General features: G+C 42.6%; 1 protein-coding gene across 1 annotated transcript in view; it reads left to right on the plus strand.

Moving 5' to 3' along the window:
* Window positions 1–16,368, plus strand: part of CERS3 (ceramide synthase 3) — a 91,094-nt gene extending 74,726 nt beyond the window's left edge. The window contains exon 11 of the mRNA XM_010985332.3: window positions 13,910–16,368. Coding sequence (XP_010983634.2) covers window positions 13,910–14,080 — 171 coding nt within the window. The 3' untranslated portion in view covers window positions 14,081–16,368. The remainder of the gene's footprint in view (window positions 1–13,909) is intronic.
* The last annotated feature ends 407 nt before the right edge of the window (window positions 16,369–16,775 follow it).

Here is a 16,775-nt window from a genome sequence, read left to right on the forward strand (position 1 = left end):
TTATGGAAAAAGTCTTTTTTTTTTTTGCCTGATAATATATTTTAATCAGAGGATTAAATCATATTTAATCATATTTGAGTCTAATACAGAATAAGGTGTACTGCTCACACCCAGAAGAAGATCTCTCCAGATTTCCATTCTTTGTTTCACATCAGCTTGCTACATACTGGCTACATAGTTGACTGCAACTATGTTGACTAGAATGGCCTGTAGAGCCTTAAAAAAATACTCACAGCCAGGTTCTAGTTCAGACAAATTAAATCAGAACCTACAGGGACTAGATCCAGACACTGGGATTTTTGACAGTCCTCTTCTTCCCCCAGCTTAAGTGATTCTACTTTGCTTGTCGGGTTTAGAGCCACTAGAGCGAGTGGGGAAACCCAGCTGTATGTTGGGGTGTGTGGGTGTGGGTGTCCTCTCTGCACAAGTGTCCATGGATTTCCCTCCGATTGCTGGGTCTGCTTTCTAAAACGCAGAGAGAGCTACACTCTTCCCCGCACTGTGGCAGTTGCTGATGTGATTTCAACAAATGCCCTCATCTTGCGAATTTTAGCAAGAGCAGTAGACTTCCTGTTACAGAGATGCTCTCTGCTGAAAAATCCTTACAAATGAAAAGTCAGACTGTTGAAACAGCACTTTGGGATTCTTTCCTTTGTAGAAAAACAGAATGCTTGGGAGAATTAAAGACATGACTCATTTTACAAGATGACTTACTAATTATTTTTACACAACCATCCATTATGCAAAATGAGACATATCAGTAATTTTCTGTTGCCCTTCTGGACTAAAAAGACTTATGACCTAGAGTTAAGGAAGTCAAAATTGTTTGAAATCATGGGATTTTAAAACATGAAAGACTCATAGGCAACCCTCTGCTTCAACTTCTTTTTACAGAGAGCAGCAATCTAGAAAGGGTCTGCGGCCTCACTAGCCACCTGCTGATCGCAGAGTGGCACCTGCCTGTCAGCCTAGGCATCACCCAGGGCTGGTTAGACACGCAGCCTCTCAGGCGCCTCCAGAGACATTGCAAATGAAGGTCCAAGAACCCTAGGTGATTCAGGTGCACGTGAATGTTTGAGAAACACTGGTCTAGAAATTTCGTATTCCAGGTAACAGGAAATGTCCACGTATAGCCAGGTTTCAGAGAATCCAATTTAAATTCAGTGCAACTCCTTTGAGGAGGGGAAAAAAAAGGAAGAACTCAGCTATTTTTTTTTCACTATGACCCTGTCAACTTGGATAATAGGAACTAATACAACAGAAAGGAATGTATTTTGATAGTAGTTCAGAAAATTGAACCTTTGACTGAATGCATTTCTTTTTTTCCCCCTACAGTTAAAGCTAAAAGTTTGCTTTCAAAACAGCATAAAGTGCTTATTATATTGTTCTTTGTTTCATTGCCAACTGTGGATTTAGATGTGGAGCCATTCAAAAAGCAGTGGGACATCATGAGTCATTCACGACCTCCTGGGCTTTTGACATTACTGTAAAGCCACAGATTCCCGATCATGGAGTTTAGTTCAGGCATTTCAAAAGCACGGCTCTGCAATTCTATAGACGGCATGGCTGCAGATGTCATCCCCAGAGTGTGTGAAAGTGCTGTGGCAGAGATTATTCATAATTTTATCCTATTAGCATTAGTATGTTTTTTTCTTGGTGTCAAAGTTTATTTTGTTTGGTAATCTTTGCAATAATTTTTTGAGGGCTGCTGACCAGGGCCAGCTACTTACTTTCACTACTAGGCAAATCATGATTAATTGATAAAGATATATATATGTATACATGTGTATGTATATATGTGTATATGTGTGTGTATATATATATATAGTGGGATCTTAAAATATAAGAAAAAATTACACAAAATAAAGCTGAAAGCATAGGTATCATCAGGGCTTGCCTTTAAATTTACTGTGCTCCCTTTTTCTGTGAAAGTGGTAAGTTGTGTATTAACTGAGTGATGCTGACAATGTTACACACATGCATCACAATGCAGTGCAGTGACTGCCGATGGAAATATGTTCTCATAAGATCCACAAGATAGTGACAGGTTTTGGTGCCATGTCATATGAGGATCAACTAAAGGAAATGAGAATATTTAGCTTGAAGAGGAATTAACTTCAGTGTTTGAAGGAAGGACACAGACCCCTTTTGGATAAGAAGGCAGATTTTCTCACCATATAAAAAAAAGGAAGCAGATAATGGATTACTGGAAATGCACAGGTAGGAGAATGTGCATCGTTTCCGCTGCTTATTAAACATGTCATGTCAGTATCAAGTAGAAACTAGACTGGCTGCACTTACAAGTCCCCCCAAACCTGGAGGCCTGTGGGCGCTGTTCTTCCCTGGGTAACAGCCCCTCTACATCTCAGATGCTGCCCCTCCAGTCCCATTTCTGCCATTTCTCTTCTGGACTGTGGCCACAGCCTCCTACATGCTCTGCCTCTGATCACCCTGGATTCTTTCTGACCATTTCCACGCTGCAGCAGAGAATCCTGTTATATACAAACCAGTCTCCCCATGAGACCAGATGTTTTCTGAGGATAGGCGCTTTGTCTTTTTTTTCACTGATATGTTCCCAGTGCTTTGAACAGTGGTACCTAATGGCTTCCATTGGAACTTAGAAGTAACTTGGAACCTCTGACCATCACCTATTAAATCCATCGTCTGGTCCATGCTGACTCCCTGACCTCGTCTTAGGTCATGCTCCTTCTTTCCTGCCATGTTTTAGCTGCACTGGCCTTGCTGCTCCCTGAGCATGCCCTTTGTACATCCTGTGTCTTCTTCTTGAAATGTCCTTTACTCCATCGTCCATGACCATTTCTCCTTAACCTTCAGGTTACAACCTTTGAGTTCCATTTCCTTAGCAAGGCCTTCCTGGTATCACCCCCATCTAAATGAGATCTCCAATTTACACGTCTTGGTATTCTCTACTTCATAGTGCTTATAAATGCATGATTACATGTTTATTATGGGTTTGATCTCTTAGGGTTTGGCTCTTTCAATAGAATGTAAGTTATTTGAAAACAGAGATCATTGTATCTCCATGCCTTACAGAATGCACAGGGACTCAAGAAATAATTTTTGAACTAGTGGTCTTCACTTGGGATGATTTTGCCCCCCACCCCCCAGGGACATTTGATGATCTCTGGAGACATTTCTGGTGGTCACAACTGACATCTAGTGTACAGAGACCAGGAACACTTACTACTAACCCTCCCACAGTGGGCAGAACAGTCCACACAGAATTAACTGGCCAACAATGGAAAGAGTGCCCAGGCTGAGATCTCTGAAACGAATGAGTGAACTCCTCTCTCTTTGGTTAATTTCACTTTGAGATTGGTGATGTTCCTAAATTATTCCTTGCTTTCCCACCTGACAGTGTCATCCTACACAAAGAGAGGTTAGGTTTATGCAAGAACAACCCAGCACACTATTTCTTGAGGATCCAAGCTTGCCATAATGAACCCGTTAGCATTTCTTCAGATGGAAATATTGGCAATCTGTATTACTCAGGTGATCATCAGAAATGGTTGTCAGCCATTTCCTTTAGAAATAAGACAACTGCATTTGGAAAGTTCTGCTGGATTGAGAGAATGAGATTGTAGCTAATTGTCCCATTGTCACTGAGAGAAAACGATGGCTTTGATGGCATGCTCCTGCCAGTGGCTTCATGGCCATGTGAAGTGTGGGCTGGGACAGGCACTCCGGGGGCGGCAGGTGGACCGAGCCGGACAGTCGTTCTCCATTCACACTACTTCACCTAGTGACTCTTCCTCTCTCGCTGCTCCTTCATCTCTGTAAATGTCGGGTCTAAGCCTGCAGAACCGTCCATATGCTGAAAGCAGTCGATTCTCACCTCCTGCCCTGTGCGCACACCTTTCTCTCCCAGGGGCTGCACAGCTTCTCATCTCTGGTTCAAGCCGGGCATTTATGAGGAAGTCTTCCAAGGTTGCTACTTATTGAAACACTGCCTTCAGCTCTGTAGACAGTCTAGGACACTGTTTCCTAAGCTTCATCACCTCAGGCACCAGAGAAATCGGTATTTGTACTGCACACTGGGATAAACAGGTGGGGCTCCCCAAAGCAGGAGCAGACTGGGGCTGTGCTGGTTGCCCCAAGGCCTGAGAAGATCAGTATCTCAGCATGTCTTTGAACCCTTTCCTGGCACGTCAGTTGGGAAACACTGGTGTGGAACAGCCCCACATACTATGGCTGTGCAGCTGTGACCAGTTAAGTATTTCCTTTTGAAAGTGGGCTGTTGAATGGAGTTGTCTAAGAGCAAAGCAATTGTCTATCCCGAGAGAAGGGCAGGCAAGATATTTTTGAATTTTCCTTAATCAGAAGTCTTGCCAACAATGGCAGCCCAGCTCCTCTGAGCCATGGGATGGACACTGTCTGGCTGGAGCTGTCTGGAGGGGCCATCACAAGCCTTGCAGGGCAGTGCTGCAGGGCACCGTGGGTCAGGAGGAGTCTTTTGAGACCCAGCCCTGTGCGGCTGCATCTCCAAGGGCCAGCTGGGAGGCACAGCCCGGCTGACTGCCGTGCTTCTGGGCTCTGAGGCCCTGGGCGGGGACTTGTCAACAGGCCAGTTCAGCTCAGAGTCTGAATGTGACCGGAGAGATTAGATGCTGCCTGGAGATCGCTGAAGACAAGAGCACAGGGGTCTGCATCAGACGGCCCCTCTGCGTGCGATAAGCTGGGAAACAAGGTCTCCCACAAAGAGCAGGACCGAGGTGGCCTGGTGGTGTTTGCCCATAGGAGCTGCGTGAATGGTAGTGCCCTGCTGGAGTGCCAGGCTGGGGCTATTTGGTGATGAGGGAGCTCTAAAGCCTTTTTTAAGACCAGTAACAAAGTGTCTCTTCCACAAGTGACTTGTTCCTCATTCTTTTCACCATCATTTTGTGTAACCAAGGGGAGTTGCTGGGGGGAGAAGGGAGGTACTTTTAAAACACCTTGCAAAAATTTATATTCATGCATTTCCAGTTGCAGAATGAATAATACTGTTAATAACGTATTCCAGAGGACCCAGGTCATTTCTGGAGAACGTTCAGTTGAAAACTAGGTATCTTTGCTAATTCCAGAAAGAAAGTTATCTAAAGTTATGAGAACAGTAATACACCGTCTGTAACGGTGCTGCTGACCCTTCCGCGGGGGAAGCGGGGTGAGTGGACAGTGGGGAGCACGTGCACTGTAGTGAGCCATGGCCTGTGTGAGGACCCTGAGGACCATGAGGACTGTGGCCTGGAGCTGCAGCCCTCTGGCTCCTGAAGCCCAGATCCACACTCCACTCTTCAAAGGAGATTTTGGATCCTTCTTTTTGCATGCATTTTCTTAGGCCCTTAAAGATTTGTGGAAGGGTTCAGGGCCAGCAATTCGCACTAGACCAGTTCTACAGGCCCAGGGACGACTAAGAAGTGGGGAGGGGAGGGGAGGGTGCTGCTGTGCGGAGACCGAAGGGAAGGGCAGAGCAAGGAGAGAAGCTGGCTGACTCCGGGAGGGAGGCTCTCTGCCGCCTGTGCCGGCCAAGTCTCGGCAGCCCATCAAAGCCGGCAGGTAGAGTTCCAGAAAACACTGTGGCCTGCCCTTTGGCAGCTATTTAGATTCCTTGCTCCCCTAGAGCAAGCTTGACTTGTTTTTTATTTCTGTTAAGTGTTGTAATTACTGGGAAAGGTTTGCCATTGTGAAAAGGTACTTTGCTGAATACGGGTTGTGGTTTACATCTTAAATTTTTCTGATTTCAGCTGATTAGATAGCCGTATTTTTTCTAGCACAGCTTAGCCAGTGTTTTTTCAAAACTGTGGGTTGCAAATCATTCATAGGTTGCTAAATTAGTTTCGTAGCTCTTCTCTTAAACAACATGGAATAGAATAAAACACGTCAGTGTTTGCCTCACCCCTAGGTGCCCTTTCTCTCCCAGTACTTGCACAGACAGCTCCGGCAGGGGTTTGTAGAGCACTGTGGTTCAAGGTGTCTAAGCTTAGATCAGGGTTTTCATCCTGTCTGTCTCTCATAGCTGTGTGGCCTTGTAAAAGTTACTTAACCCCTTTGAGCCTCATTCTCTTCTAAGTACACAGAATGGCAAATACGTCCTGGGGTTGGAAATGATGTCGTTCATACTACTTAGTTCAGTGCCTGGCACATGGACATTTATAGCACGGATGTTTGTAGCAGCTTCGTTTATAACTGCCAAAACTTGGAAGCAACCGAGATGTCCTCCAGCAGGTGAGTAGATACATAAACTGGGGTACGTGCATCCAGACAATGAAATATTCTTAAACAAAAAGAAATGAGCTACGAAGCCGTGAAAAGACAGAGAGGAACCTTACATGTATATTACTAAGTGAAAGGAGCTGATCTTAAAAGGCTAAATACTGTATGATTCCAACTATATAACATTCTGGAAAAGACAAAACTATGGCAACAACAACAAGAAAATGTCAGTGATCATCAGGGGTTGGGAGGGATGAACAGAAGAGCACAGAGGACTTTTAGGGCAGTGAAAAAAACCCTTTAAGGGTGTCATTGTTGTTACTGTTATGTTATAGATAGCACATACAAGATGGAATTGAATATAATGTGAGGTTTTTAAATATTTGAATACCATTCAATGTCCAGTTCACATATTCAAGTTTGTATCATATGCAACCAGCTCTACCCCATCCGACAAACTCTTACTACCAGGACATCCTTTCTGAGCCTGACTCATCACCTCGGGCAGTGGTTCTCTGTCCTGCTGGACCCACGTCTCCTTCACTAGCCTGAAATTAACTTCCTGGGTAGTATCACTTACCTATAACCATAATTTCGGAAAGCAATATAATGCCACGACTATAGTAAAAAAGAAGTAAGATGAAAGTCATTTCTGATAAAACACGCGTTTCGTGTAACATGTGCGTGACTACACTAGACAACGTGCTGAAGTCGACCAGTGCTGTGCTTGCTGGCATGTAGACTCATTCCGATTGGGGCAGCTGCGAATGCAGACGGACACAGACGTGTCGTGCTGCAGACTCGCATGCCACCAGGAGGGTTGCCATTAGTGGCGTGGTTTTCTGATACTGTGATGTTCTGAACAAAATGAAGTATAGTCTTCCTTTGATTCAGGTACATGGTTGCATTCCTGGAAAATTGAGAATATATTAAAACCATGCAAGAATTCCTGTGCTTGAAGGTAAAATGGAATTAGGTTGTAGGCTTGGATAATTAAAAAGGCAGGTCTGGCAGGACACCTGGGTGTCATATGCATTATAGGATGAATGGCATCCCTGGCCAATGGTCACTAAAAGTCGTGCCCCCCAACGTCTGTGACCATGAGGATGCCATGCATTTCCAAAAGCCTCCATACGGTCCAGGATCTCTTCTTAGAGGTGACAGTGCAGTGCTGGAGGAGGCTTGGGACAATGAGGAGCATCCTTTAGGACGAGTTTATTTGTCAGCTAACACAGCTCTTCGGGTCCTTGGAGAAATGAGTGGAAAGATGCTAGTGTGCCTTTCTGGAGAGAAATTAGTTTCTTTGTTCTAATCAAATTTCCCCTTGTTCCCTACAAAAATCTTTTGAGGAAACAAAAGGAGACCCAAGGGTCATGGTCCTGAAAGCAAACATCAGCCAAGCATGACCCTTCCCTGAAAGGCTTTGTCTGCAGGAGGAGCGCTCTGATCCTGGCTCCCAGAAAATCACGGAAAGATTGCCTTTCTTTGTTTCATCTCAGCCAGTGAGATGCCAAGTTTATTCCTTGTGTTTACAGTGAGCCTTGTTTATTTTGAGACCCTTTCTGTGTTGCTGTGGAAAAGAGCAGAATGTACAGAAAAGAGCCCATGAAGTTGCATTACCATGATGAGGACAGCAGAATGTGTGTACGTTGTTTTCTGCTTTTAAGCTACATTGGCATGAAGATTGTACACAAGGAGGAATTTGGCTTCATACACCCCACGACTCTGCTGAGGTGGTCAGTTTTAGTCTGCAGGTCGCAAAAGGGAAAAGTTAAGCTTGTGGTTATGGATGTCAGCTTGAAAAATGATGTGTGAGGAAAGCAGCCTTCACTGTCTGTATTCTTCCTTCTTTTCTAGCTGGGTCTAATAGAGATGTTTGTGAACTGGCTTAGTGGGTGAGAGGTGACGTCCAACAGTGCCTTGCACACAGCTTGTGTTCTTGGTGTTGTTTCAATAATTCATACCATCTTTAATTTTGCAATGAAGTCTGATCTGTAGCATCTGGCATCATGTACCTTCCTCAGGGACAGTGTTATTCTTCTGGGAGTTTTCCTCACAAAATTCCTTTGAGATCACCTTGAAGAAGAGGAGAAGTGTGTAGCTCTTAATTAAGGGACTTGAAGGAGTCCTTGCATAGAGAAAATAGGAAATGGTCTATTCCCAACAAAAAAGCTGTCCTGACAACCAGAGGGACACACGAGTAATACTTCACGTAACAGGTGTTTATTGGGAAAACCATAGTGGTTTTAAAAATACTTCTTTAAGTTTTATTTTTGAACTTATCACTAGTCAAATTTATTTTTTTTTCTGTTGGTATACAGGCCTCTGAATTTTAACACCTGTGCAGATTTTTTTTATATAGTAGTGTGCACCTGTTAATTGCGAACTCCTGATTTGTCCCTCTCCCCACCACTTCACCTTTGGTAACTATAAATTTGTTTTCTACTTCTGAGAGTCTGTTTCTATTTTGTGAATAAGTTCATTGTATCATTTGTTTAGATTCCACATTTAAGTGATAGCATATGATACTTGTCAGACTTACTTCACTTACTATGATAATCTCTAGGTCCACAAGTATAGGTTTGTGTAGCCATCACCGTAATCAGGACACAGAACAGTTCTGTCACCCCCCAAACTCCTTCCTCCACCCCAGCTCCTGACAGCCTCTTAGCTGTTTGCCATCCCTAGAGTCTAGTCTTTTCAAGATTGTCATGAAAATGACATTAATATGTCACACAGTAGGTAACCTTTTGAAACTCACTATTTTCATTCAGCATAATGCCTTTGAGAGTCATCCAACTTCTTACAAATGTCAACAGTTTGTTGCTATTTATTAGGAAGTAGTATTTCATTGTAAGGATGTACTATGTTTATTTTTTTACTGGGTGAAGGACATTGGGGTTGTTTCCAATTTTGGGCAATTATGAATAGAGCTTTTGTAAGCATTTGTTCTGTGTGAATATAGATGTTCATTTTTCTAGAGTAAATACTCGGGGCAGGATTTCTGAGACATACAGTCTGTGTATGTTTAACTTTATAAGTAACTGCCAAACTGTTTTCCAAGGTGTCTATACCGTTACACATTTCCATCAGCACGGTATGAGAGCTTCTGCCGGTCACTCTGCCTCCTTGTCAGCACTTGCTATTCTCAGTATTTTTAATTTTAACTATTCTAGTGGGTTTGTACCTGTATCTGATCATGATTTTAAGTTGTATTTTGCTAATGGCTAATGATGTTGAACATCTTTTCATATGCTCATTTGACATCCTGTATCCTTCTAGAAGTTTCTATTTTTTTATCTTTAGCCCATTTTAAAATTAGTTTGGTTTTTTTCTTATTATTGAGTTTTGAGAATTCCTTATTATCCACACAAATCGGATAGGGGATTTGCAAATATTATCTCTCAGTTTGCAATTTATCTTTCTATTCTCTAAATAGTGTCTTTCACAGAGCAAAAGTTTTTCATTTTGATGCGGTCCAGCTTACCAATTTTTTTTATGGAGTATGCTTTTTTGTGCCATGGCTAAGAAGTCGTCACTCAGCCCAAAGCCATGGGTTTTCTTCTGAAAGTTTTATACTTTACATTTAGATCTATGATCCATTTTGTGTTAACTTTTGTATAAATTTACTTTTTTGCCTATGGATTTCTAATTTTTTTCCAGCACCATTTGTTAAAAAGACTGTCCTTTCTCCACTGAATTGCTTTTGCACTTTTGTCAAAACTCAACTGGCCATATTGGTATGGGTCTACTTCTAGATTTTCTCTTCTGTTCCATCGATCTATGTTCTTACCCCTTTGCTAACGCCACTCAGTCTTAATTACTGTGACTTTATAACAAGTATTAATATTGAGTAGTTTGAGCTTTTCAATTTTATTCTTTTTCGGACGAGACCGGGCACGTTCAGGGTGGTCTGGCCGTAGGCTTATTCTTCTTTTTCAGAATTGCTTCAGCCATTCTAGCTCCTTTCCCTCTTCATATAAATTTCAGCTTGTCTCTATCTCTAAAGAATTTTGCTAAGATTTTAACTGGTATTGTATGTAATTTATAGAACAATTTAGGGATCATTAATATTTTTATTATATTGAAACGTCCAGCCCTTGAATATAGTATATATCTCTTTGGTTATGTAGATCCTTGATTTCTTTCATCAGAGTTCTGTAGGTTTTACATGCAGATCCTATGCACTTTTGTTTTTTGAAACTATTGTAATTGTTACTGATTTTTAAATTTCAGGTTTAGTTGGACATTTCTAGTCGTGTTATTTTCCTAGGGCTGCTGTGACAAACTACTGCAAACTTGGTGGCTTGAAACAATAGAAACTTACTCTTTTACAGTTCTGGAGGCCAGAAGTCTATAATCAGTTTTGAGCAAAAATCAAAGTGTGGCAGGTCTGTGTTCCCACCACACACAGGGGAGAATCTGTTCTTTGCCTCTTCCAGCTGTTGGTGGCTACCAGCATTCCTTGGCTTGTAGCTACATTGCCCCAGTCTCTACCGCTGTCTTCATATTGCCTCTACTGTGTGTCGAATTTACCTCCACCACTCTTATACAGACGCTCGGGATTGCACTTAGGGCCACCTGGATAATCCATGATAATCCCTCATCTTCATCGAATCTGCAAAAACTTTACCATGTAACATGCACAAGTTCCAGGGATTAGGACCTAATATTTTTGAGGACAGTTTTCAGCCTACTATAGTAGTGTTTAGAAATCAAGGGGTTTTTGTGTGTGCGTGTGTGTGTGTGTGTGTGTGTGCGCGTGCGCGCGTGTGTGTGTGTGAGAGAGAGAGAGAGATTTTATATATTAACCTTTTATCCTGCAGCCTTAGTGCTAAACTCACATTAATTCTAGGAGTTTTTTGGTTGGTTCTTTGGGATTTTCTGCATAGATAATTATGTCATCTGCAAATAGGGACATTTTTATTTTTTTTCTTTTCAATCCATATGACTTTTATTTCTTCTTTTCTTGCCGTATTACGTTGACTAGTCTCTCCAATATGATGTGAATAGTAACAGTGAAAGTGGACAGCCTTCCCTTGTTCCTAACCTTAGGGGTAAAGCATTCAGTCATTCACTCTTAAATATGATACTAGCTTCTATTCCTTCTTTGCTGAGAAGTTTTAAAAAATGTTTTTTCATGTCATATGAGGCTACTATGTGCAACTATACACCAACAAAATGGACAACTTGGAAGAAATGGACAATTTCTTAGAAAGGTACAATTTACCAAGACTGAACCAGAAAGAAATAGTAAATATGAACAGACCAATTACCAGCACTGAAATTGAATCAGTAATTTTAAAACTCCCAACAAACAAAAGTCCAGGAGCAGATGGCTTCACAGGGGAATTCTGCCAAACATTTAGAGAAAAGTTAATGCCTATCCTTCTGAAACTATCCTGAAAAATTCCAGAGGAAGGAATACTTCCAAATTCATCCTATGAGGCCACCACTAGCCTGATACCAAAACCAGACAAAGATATCACAGACAATAAAGTTACAGGCCAATAGATCTTATGAATATAGATGCAAAAATCCCCAACAAAATACTACCAAATTGATTCCAACAATACATTGAAAGGATCATACACCATGATCAAATGGGATTTATCCCAGGGTTTCAGGCATGCAAGGATTTTTCAGTATCCCAAAATCAATCAATGTGATACATACCACATTAACAAATTGAAGAATAAAAACCATATGATCGTCTCAACAGATGCAGAAATAGCTTTTGATAAAATTCAACATCCATTTATGATAAAAACTCTCCAGAAAGTGGGCACAGAGGGAACATATGTCAACATAATAAAGGCCATATATGACAAGTCCACAGCTCACATTATACTTAATGGTGAAAAGTTGAAAGCATTTCCTCTAAGATCAGGAACAAGACAAGGATGCCCACTCTTGCCACTTTTATTCAACATAATTTTGGAAGTCCTAGCCAGAGCAATCACAGAAGAAAAGGAAATAAAAGGAATCCAAATTGGGAAAGAAGAAGTAAAACTGTCACTGTTTGTGGATGACATGATACTATGCATATAGTAAATCCTAAAGATGCCACCAGAAAACTACTAGAGCTTCACCAAATCAATGGATTTGGTGAAGTTGCAGGATACAAAATTAGTCTGCAGAAATCAGTTGCAATTCTACACACTAACAACAAAAGAGCAGAAAAAGAAATTGAGGGAAAATCCATTTACCATCACATCAAAAGGAATAAAATACCTAGGAATCTACCTACCCAAGGAGGCAAAGGACCTGTACTCTGAAAACTTTAAGACACTGATGAAATTGAAGATGACACAAACACATGGAAAGATATATCATGTTCCTGGATTGAAGAATCAATATTGTTAAAATGCCCATACTACCCAAGGCAATATACAGGTCCAATGCAATCCTTATCAAATTACCAGTGACATTTTTCACAGAACTGGATCAAAAAATGTTAAAATACATATAGAAACACAAAAGACCCCAAATAGCCAAAACAGTCTTGAGAAAGAAGAACAGAACTGGGGGATCACACTCCTTGACTTCAGACTACACTATAAAACTACAGTAATCAAAACAGTATGATAACAGGCACAAAAACAGACCCATAGATCAATGGAACAGGATAGAAAGTCTGGAAATAAACCCACACACTTATGGTCAGTTAATCTGCGACAATGGAGGCAGGCAAATACAATGGAGAAAAAGTCTCCTCAGTAAGTGGTGCTGGGAAAACTGGACAACTGCATGTACAAGAATGAAATTAGAACCTTCTCTGACATCATGCACAAAAATAAACTCAAAATGGATTAAAAACGTAAATGTAAGACTTGATGCAAAAAAAACTCCTAGAGGAAAACATAGAAAGAACATTTCTTGACATGAATCACAGCAGTATGTTTTTGGCTCCACCTCCTAGAGTAATGGAAATAAAAGCAAAAATAAATAAGTGGGACCTAATTAAACTTAAAAGCTTTTGGACACTAAAGGAAAGCATAAACAAAACTAAAAAAGATAACCTACAGAATGGGAGAAAATATTTGCAAATGATACAACTGGCAAGGGGCTGATTTCCAAACTATACAAACAGTACAGCTTAATAGCAAAAAACAAACAAACAAACAAAAACCAACCCAATCAAAAAGTGGGCAGAAAAGCTAAACAGACATTTCTCCAAAGAAGACATCCAGATGGCCAACAGGCACACGAAAAGATGCTCAGTATCATTAATTACGAGAGAAATGCAAGTCAAAACTACAATGAAATACCACCTCACACCAGTCAGAGTAATAACATACCATGATAAAGAGATGTTTGTCTCAGTAATGCAAAGCTGGTTCAAAATTTAGAGATCAATGAATGTAATTCATCATATTAATAATCTAAACAAGGGGAAAATAGATGCATTATATCAACCTATACAGAAAAATCGTATGACAAAATTCAACATCCATGTTGATTTCTAGTTTAATTTCATTATGACCTGAAACATACATTGCATGATTTCAATTCTTTAAGCTTGTTAAGGTTTGTTTTATGATCCATGATATGTTCTATCTTGGTGAGTGTTTGGGCATTTAAATACTGGGTTATCTCTGAAGGGAGGTATACCTCTAACCCGGGCCATTTGTTTGCTTATTAGCTCAAGAGTGTTTCTGGAAGGTTGTCACTCACAGAGCATTGATCCTTTGTCTAGGAGATCAAGGATGTGAGGAGTGATGCTGAGGATGAAGAGGAAGAGGAAGAGGAGGAAGAGGAGGAGGAGGAGGAAAAGGAAGAAGTCACCAAAAGCAAAGAGAGAAACTGTCTGAAGAACGGCCTCGGGGCCACCAAGCACCTCATTCCCAATGGTCAGCATGGCCGTTAGCTTGAAGCCCACGCAGCTCCCAGGGCACAGGGCGCTGGAGGGCTGCTGGGAGCCGGAAGTGCTCCTTCCTCCGCTGCCGTGGCCTCGGGACCCACAGGGACCCCAGATTTCGTCCCTTTTTCCAACCACCACCTTGCCCCCTCCTAAGATGTATTTAACAAAATGTTGTTAATTTGTGTTAAAATGTTAAATATAAGCATCCTTGTGGATTTTTACTGCAGTTAGGACTCAGACTGGTCAGAGGGTTCAGAGGTTTCTCTAGAGGACCGCTCCAGTTCTGACTGTGCCCATTCATGCACTTGACACGTTTGGAGCTCACTTTTTGGTAGGTCCTCCCCTTCCCATCTTGTTTCTCAGGATGGTTTAAGAAGTACTAAGTTAACCCTCTTTTTCCAGGCGTGTTTGGCCACGGAGAGCCGCTCCTTTCCCTGCAATGAGCTAGAGCGGCAATGGAAGCAGGGGTCAGGCCCGCAGGGCACACGGGCCCCTCTGTGCCGTGGGCCATGTTTAAACCTCCCATGCTGTGTGCTTCTTCTCTCCAGTGGGAATACTCGGCCCTGCCCTGTCCCCATGGGGTCACATGGGATCATCCTGGAGGAGGAAGTGCACACTGTCGGCTGTGGTGTTCCTGCTGCCTGCCCCTCTCTTCACGGTGATTCCTGCTCACTCTTCTGGGAGAGAAACCTGGCAAAACTTGGCACTGAATGGGCCTGAATGAAAGGCCCAGTCTTGAAATATTCCTTTCAAATGTGTCTGGAGATAGATAGCTAGAAATGCAAATACCCAGAAAGCTGTTTCCACTTTATTTGTATTTGTTAGCTCCCCAAGGGTAATTCTCCAGTCCTCCGGGTTTTCCTCCCTCAGGCCCCATGGCCAGGGGGAGTGAGTTTGAGCCCTGTTCCTTCTTATCTTTTCCGGGTCTCTCTCTTATTTCTTTTCTGAGAGGGAAGCTTCCTTGCTGTGGCCCTGAGCCCCTCCTTCAGGCCAGCAGAGCTACCCAGTGGGCAGTGGGGTGCACCTGAGGACCCCTCTGGGGGACAGGACCCAGGTCAGGTGGCTCACCCAGCCACTATCACCCAGGAAGCCGAGCCTCTGGGAACTGGCGTGTGTCTGAGCTCCTGCCAAGGGGCATCTAGGGAACAGAAAGGGACGCTACACTGTAAATGTCTGCTACCCAACCAGACCGCGTAATAGTAAAGCAGAACAAAGAAAGGGCTGGAAAATACCCCTGAGAAACGTCCAGTGACAGCTGCTTGAGTCAGCGACAGCTCCTGGAGCTGCCTACCTCCTGGGAGGATGGAGCTGCTGGGTCAGGAGCCAGGCTTGTACCCCCACAGGGCACGTCTCCTGAGGCCAGCGTGCAGGGCCAATCTCAGAGACTTCTCGGTTTCTGCTGACTGAGGAGAGGTAGAGCCTTGCAGAGGAAGAGCCCGAGCAGACCGTGTGACATGTCCTCACCTCACCCAGTCTCCTGGTCTTTTTTGGCTGCATTTTGCACCTTCAGTCTGTTTTGCCCAGGGCCCATGTTATAAAGCCAAGTGAGTGGGAGCCAAGACCATGGGGGCTGGTAAAGCCCGTACAGGCCCCACCGACAGGGCCGAGAAGCGCCCTGCACAGTAAAGCTGTCTGCATTCTTTTGTTTGTCAATAAGAAGATACTTTAAAAACCTTTAGGCTAAACAAAAACAAAATCAAAAAAACCTTCAGAATTTCTTGCCATCAAAATCTCTTTTTGAGGATTTGTTAGAACAACAGAAAAACGTGTCAAGTTTCTCTACGTAATACTTGCTTTTATGGGTACAGTAACGTGCATTATATGTTTAATGTTACAACTCCCAAATGCCTCTACTCACTTTAGAGTGTAGCTTTTGAATTATTATTGATATTATATACTTTTTTATTTTTGGTGGAAGATCACACTGAGATATTATTTTTTATGTTTCCAGTTAACAGACTTTTTTTCCCCCTTGATTTATTTTGGTCTTGTCTCTGTACCAAATATGTTCTTGCTTGAGGTGGAAAATTGTTTATTTGCCACTCTATCCCCCAGTTCTTTTTTTCTTATTTGAATATTGAAGGTAAAGTTGTTATGCCAATTTCAACTATCTCCGATACAGCCAGAAGCACTAAACTACCTCAGAAGAGGCAGATATGCATTTTTGTGACATCTTTTAGGGCTTTTGTGGTTAAATTTTAAGGGTAACCTCTCTTTCTACAGGAAACAAGGGCTCATACCACACCAGATGACCTTATAAAAATATTACTGTAATGGTAATGACTTACAATAAAATAAAGGCAGAACCCAGCCTGTGTGATGATTGGGTAGATTGGGCACATACATTGCTTGGCTTCTTAGGGATCATTACCAGTCTTACTGAGTGGTGGAAGGAAAGATTTGCCAGTCCTCTAGAAACACCCCATGGGGGTCTGGAGGAGCAGTGAGGAGAACAGAGCCCAGTTAGGACATCACGGCTGCTGGCCTTGGGGTGCAAGACACCAGACAGTGAGAGGCAGTGGGTCCGGCCCGGCTGGGGTGAGCCCCTTGGCTGTGCACTGTGTAGATGACACCTGTGAGCTGGAGACTAACCTCGGTCACAGCACCGGGGCCCTGCAGCACAAGGCCCTGTAGAGGTGCTAAGTAAGGGCGGTGAGCCTAGAGGTATTGTCTCAGCCACCTTTTCCATACCTACCCTTCA

This window comes from Camelus dromedarius, chromosome 29 (genome assembly GCF_036321535.1).
Source record: "Camelus dromedarius isolate mCamDro1 chromosome 29, mCamDro1.pat, whole genome shotgun sequence".
NCBI lineage: Eukaryota > Metazoa > Chordata > Mammalia > Artiodactyla > Camelidae > Camelus > Camelus dromedarius.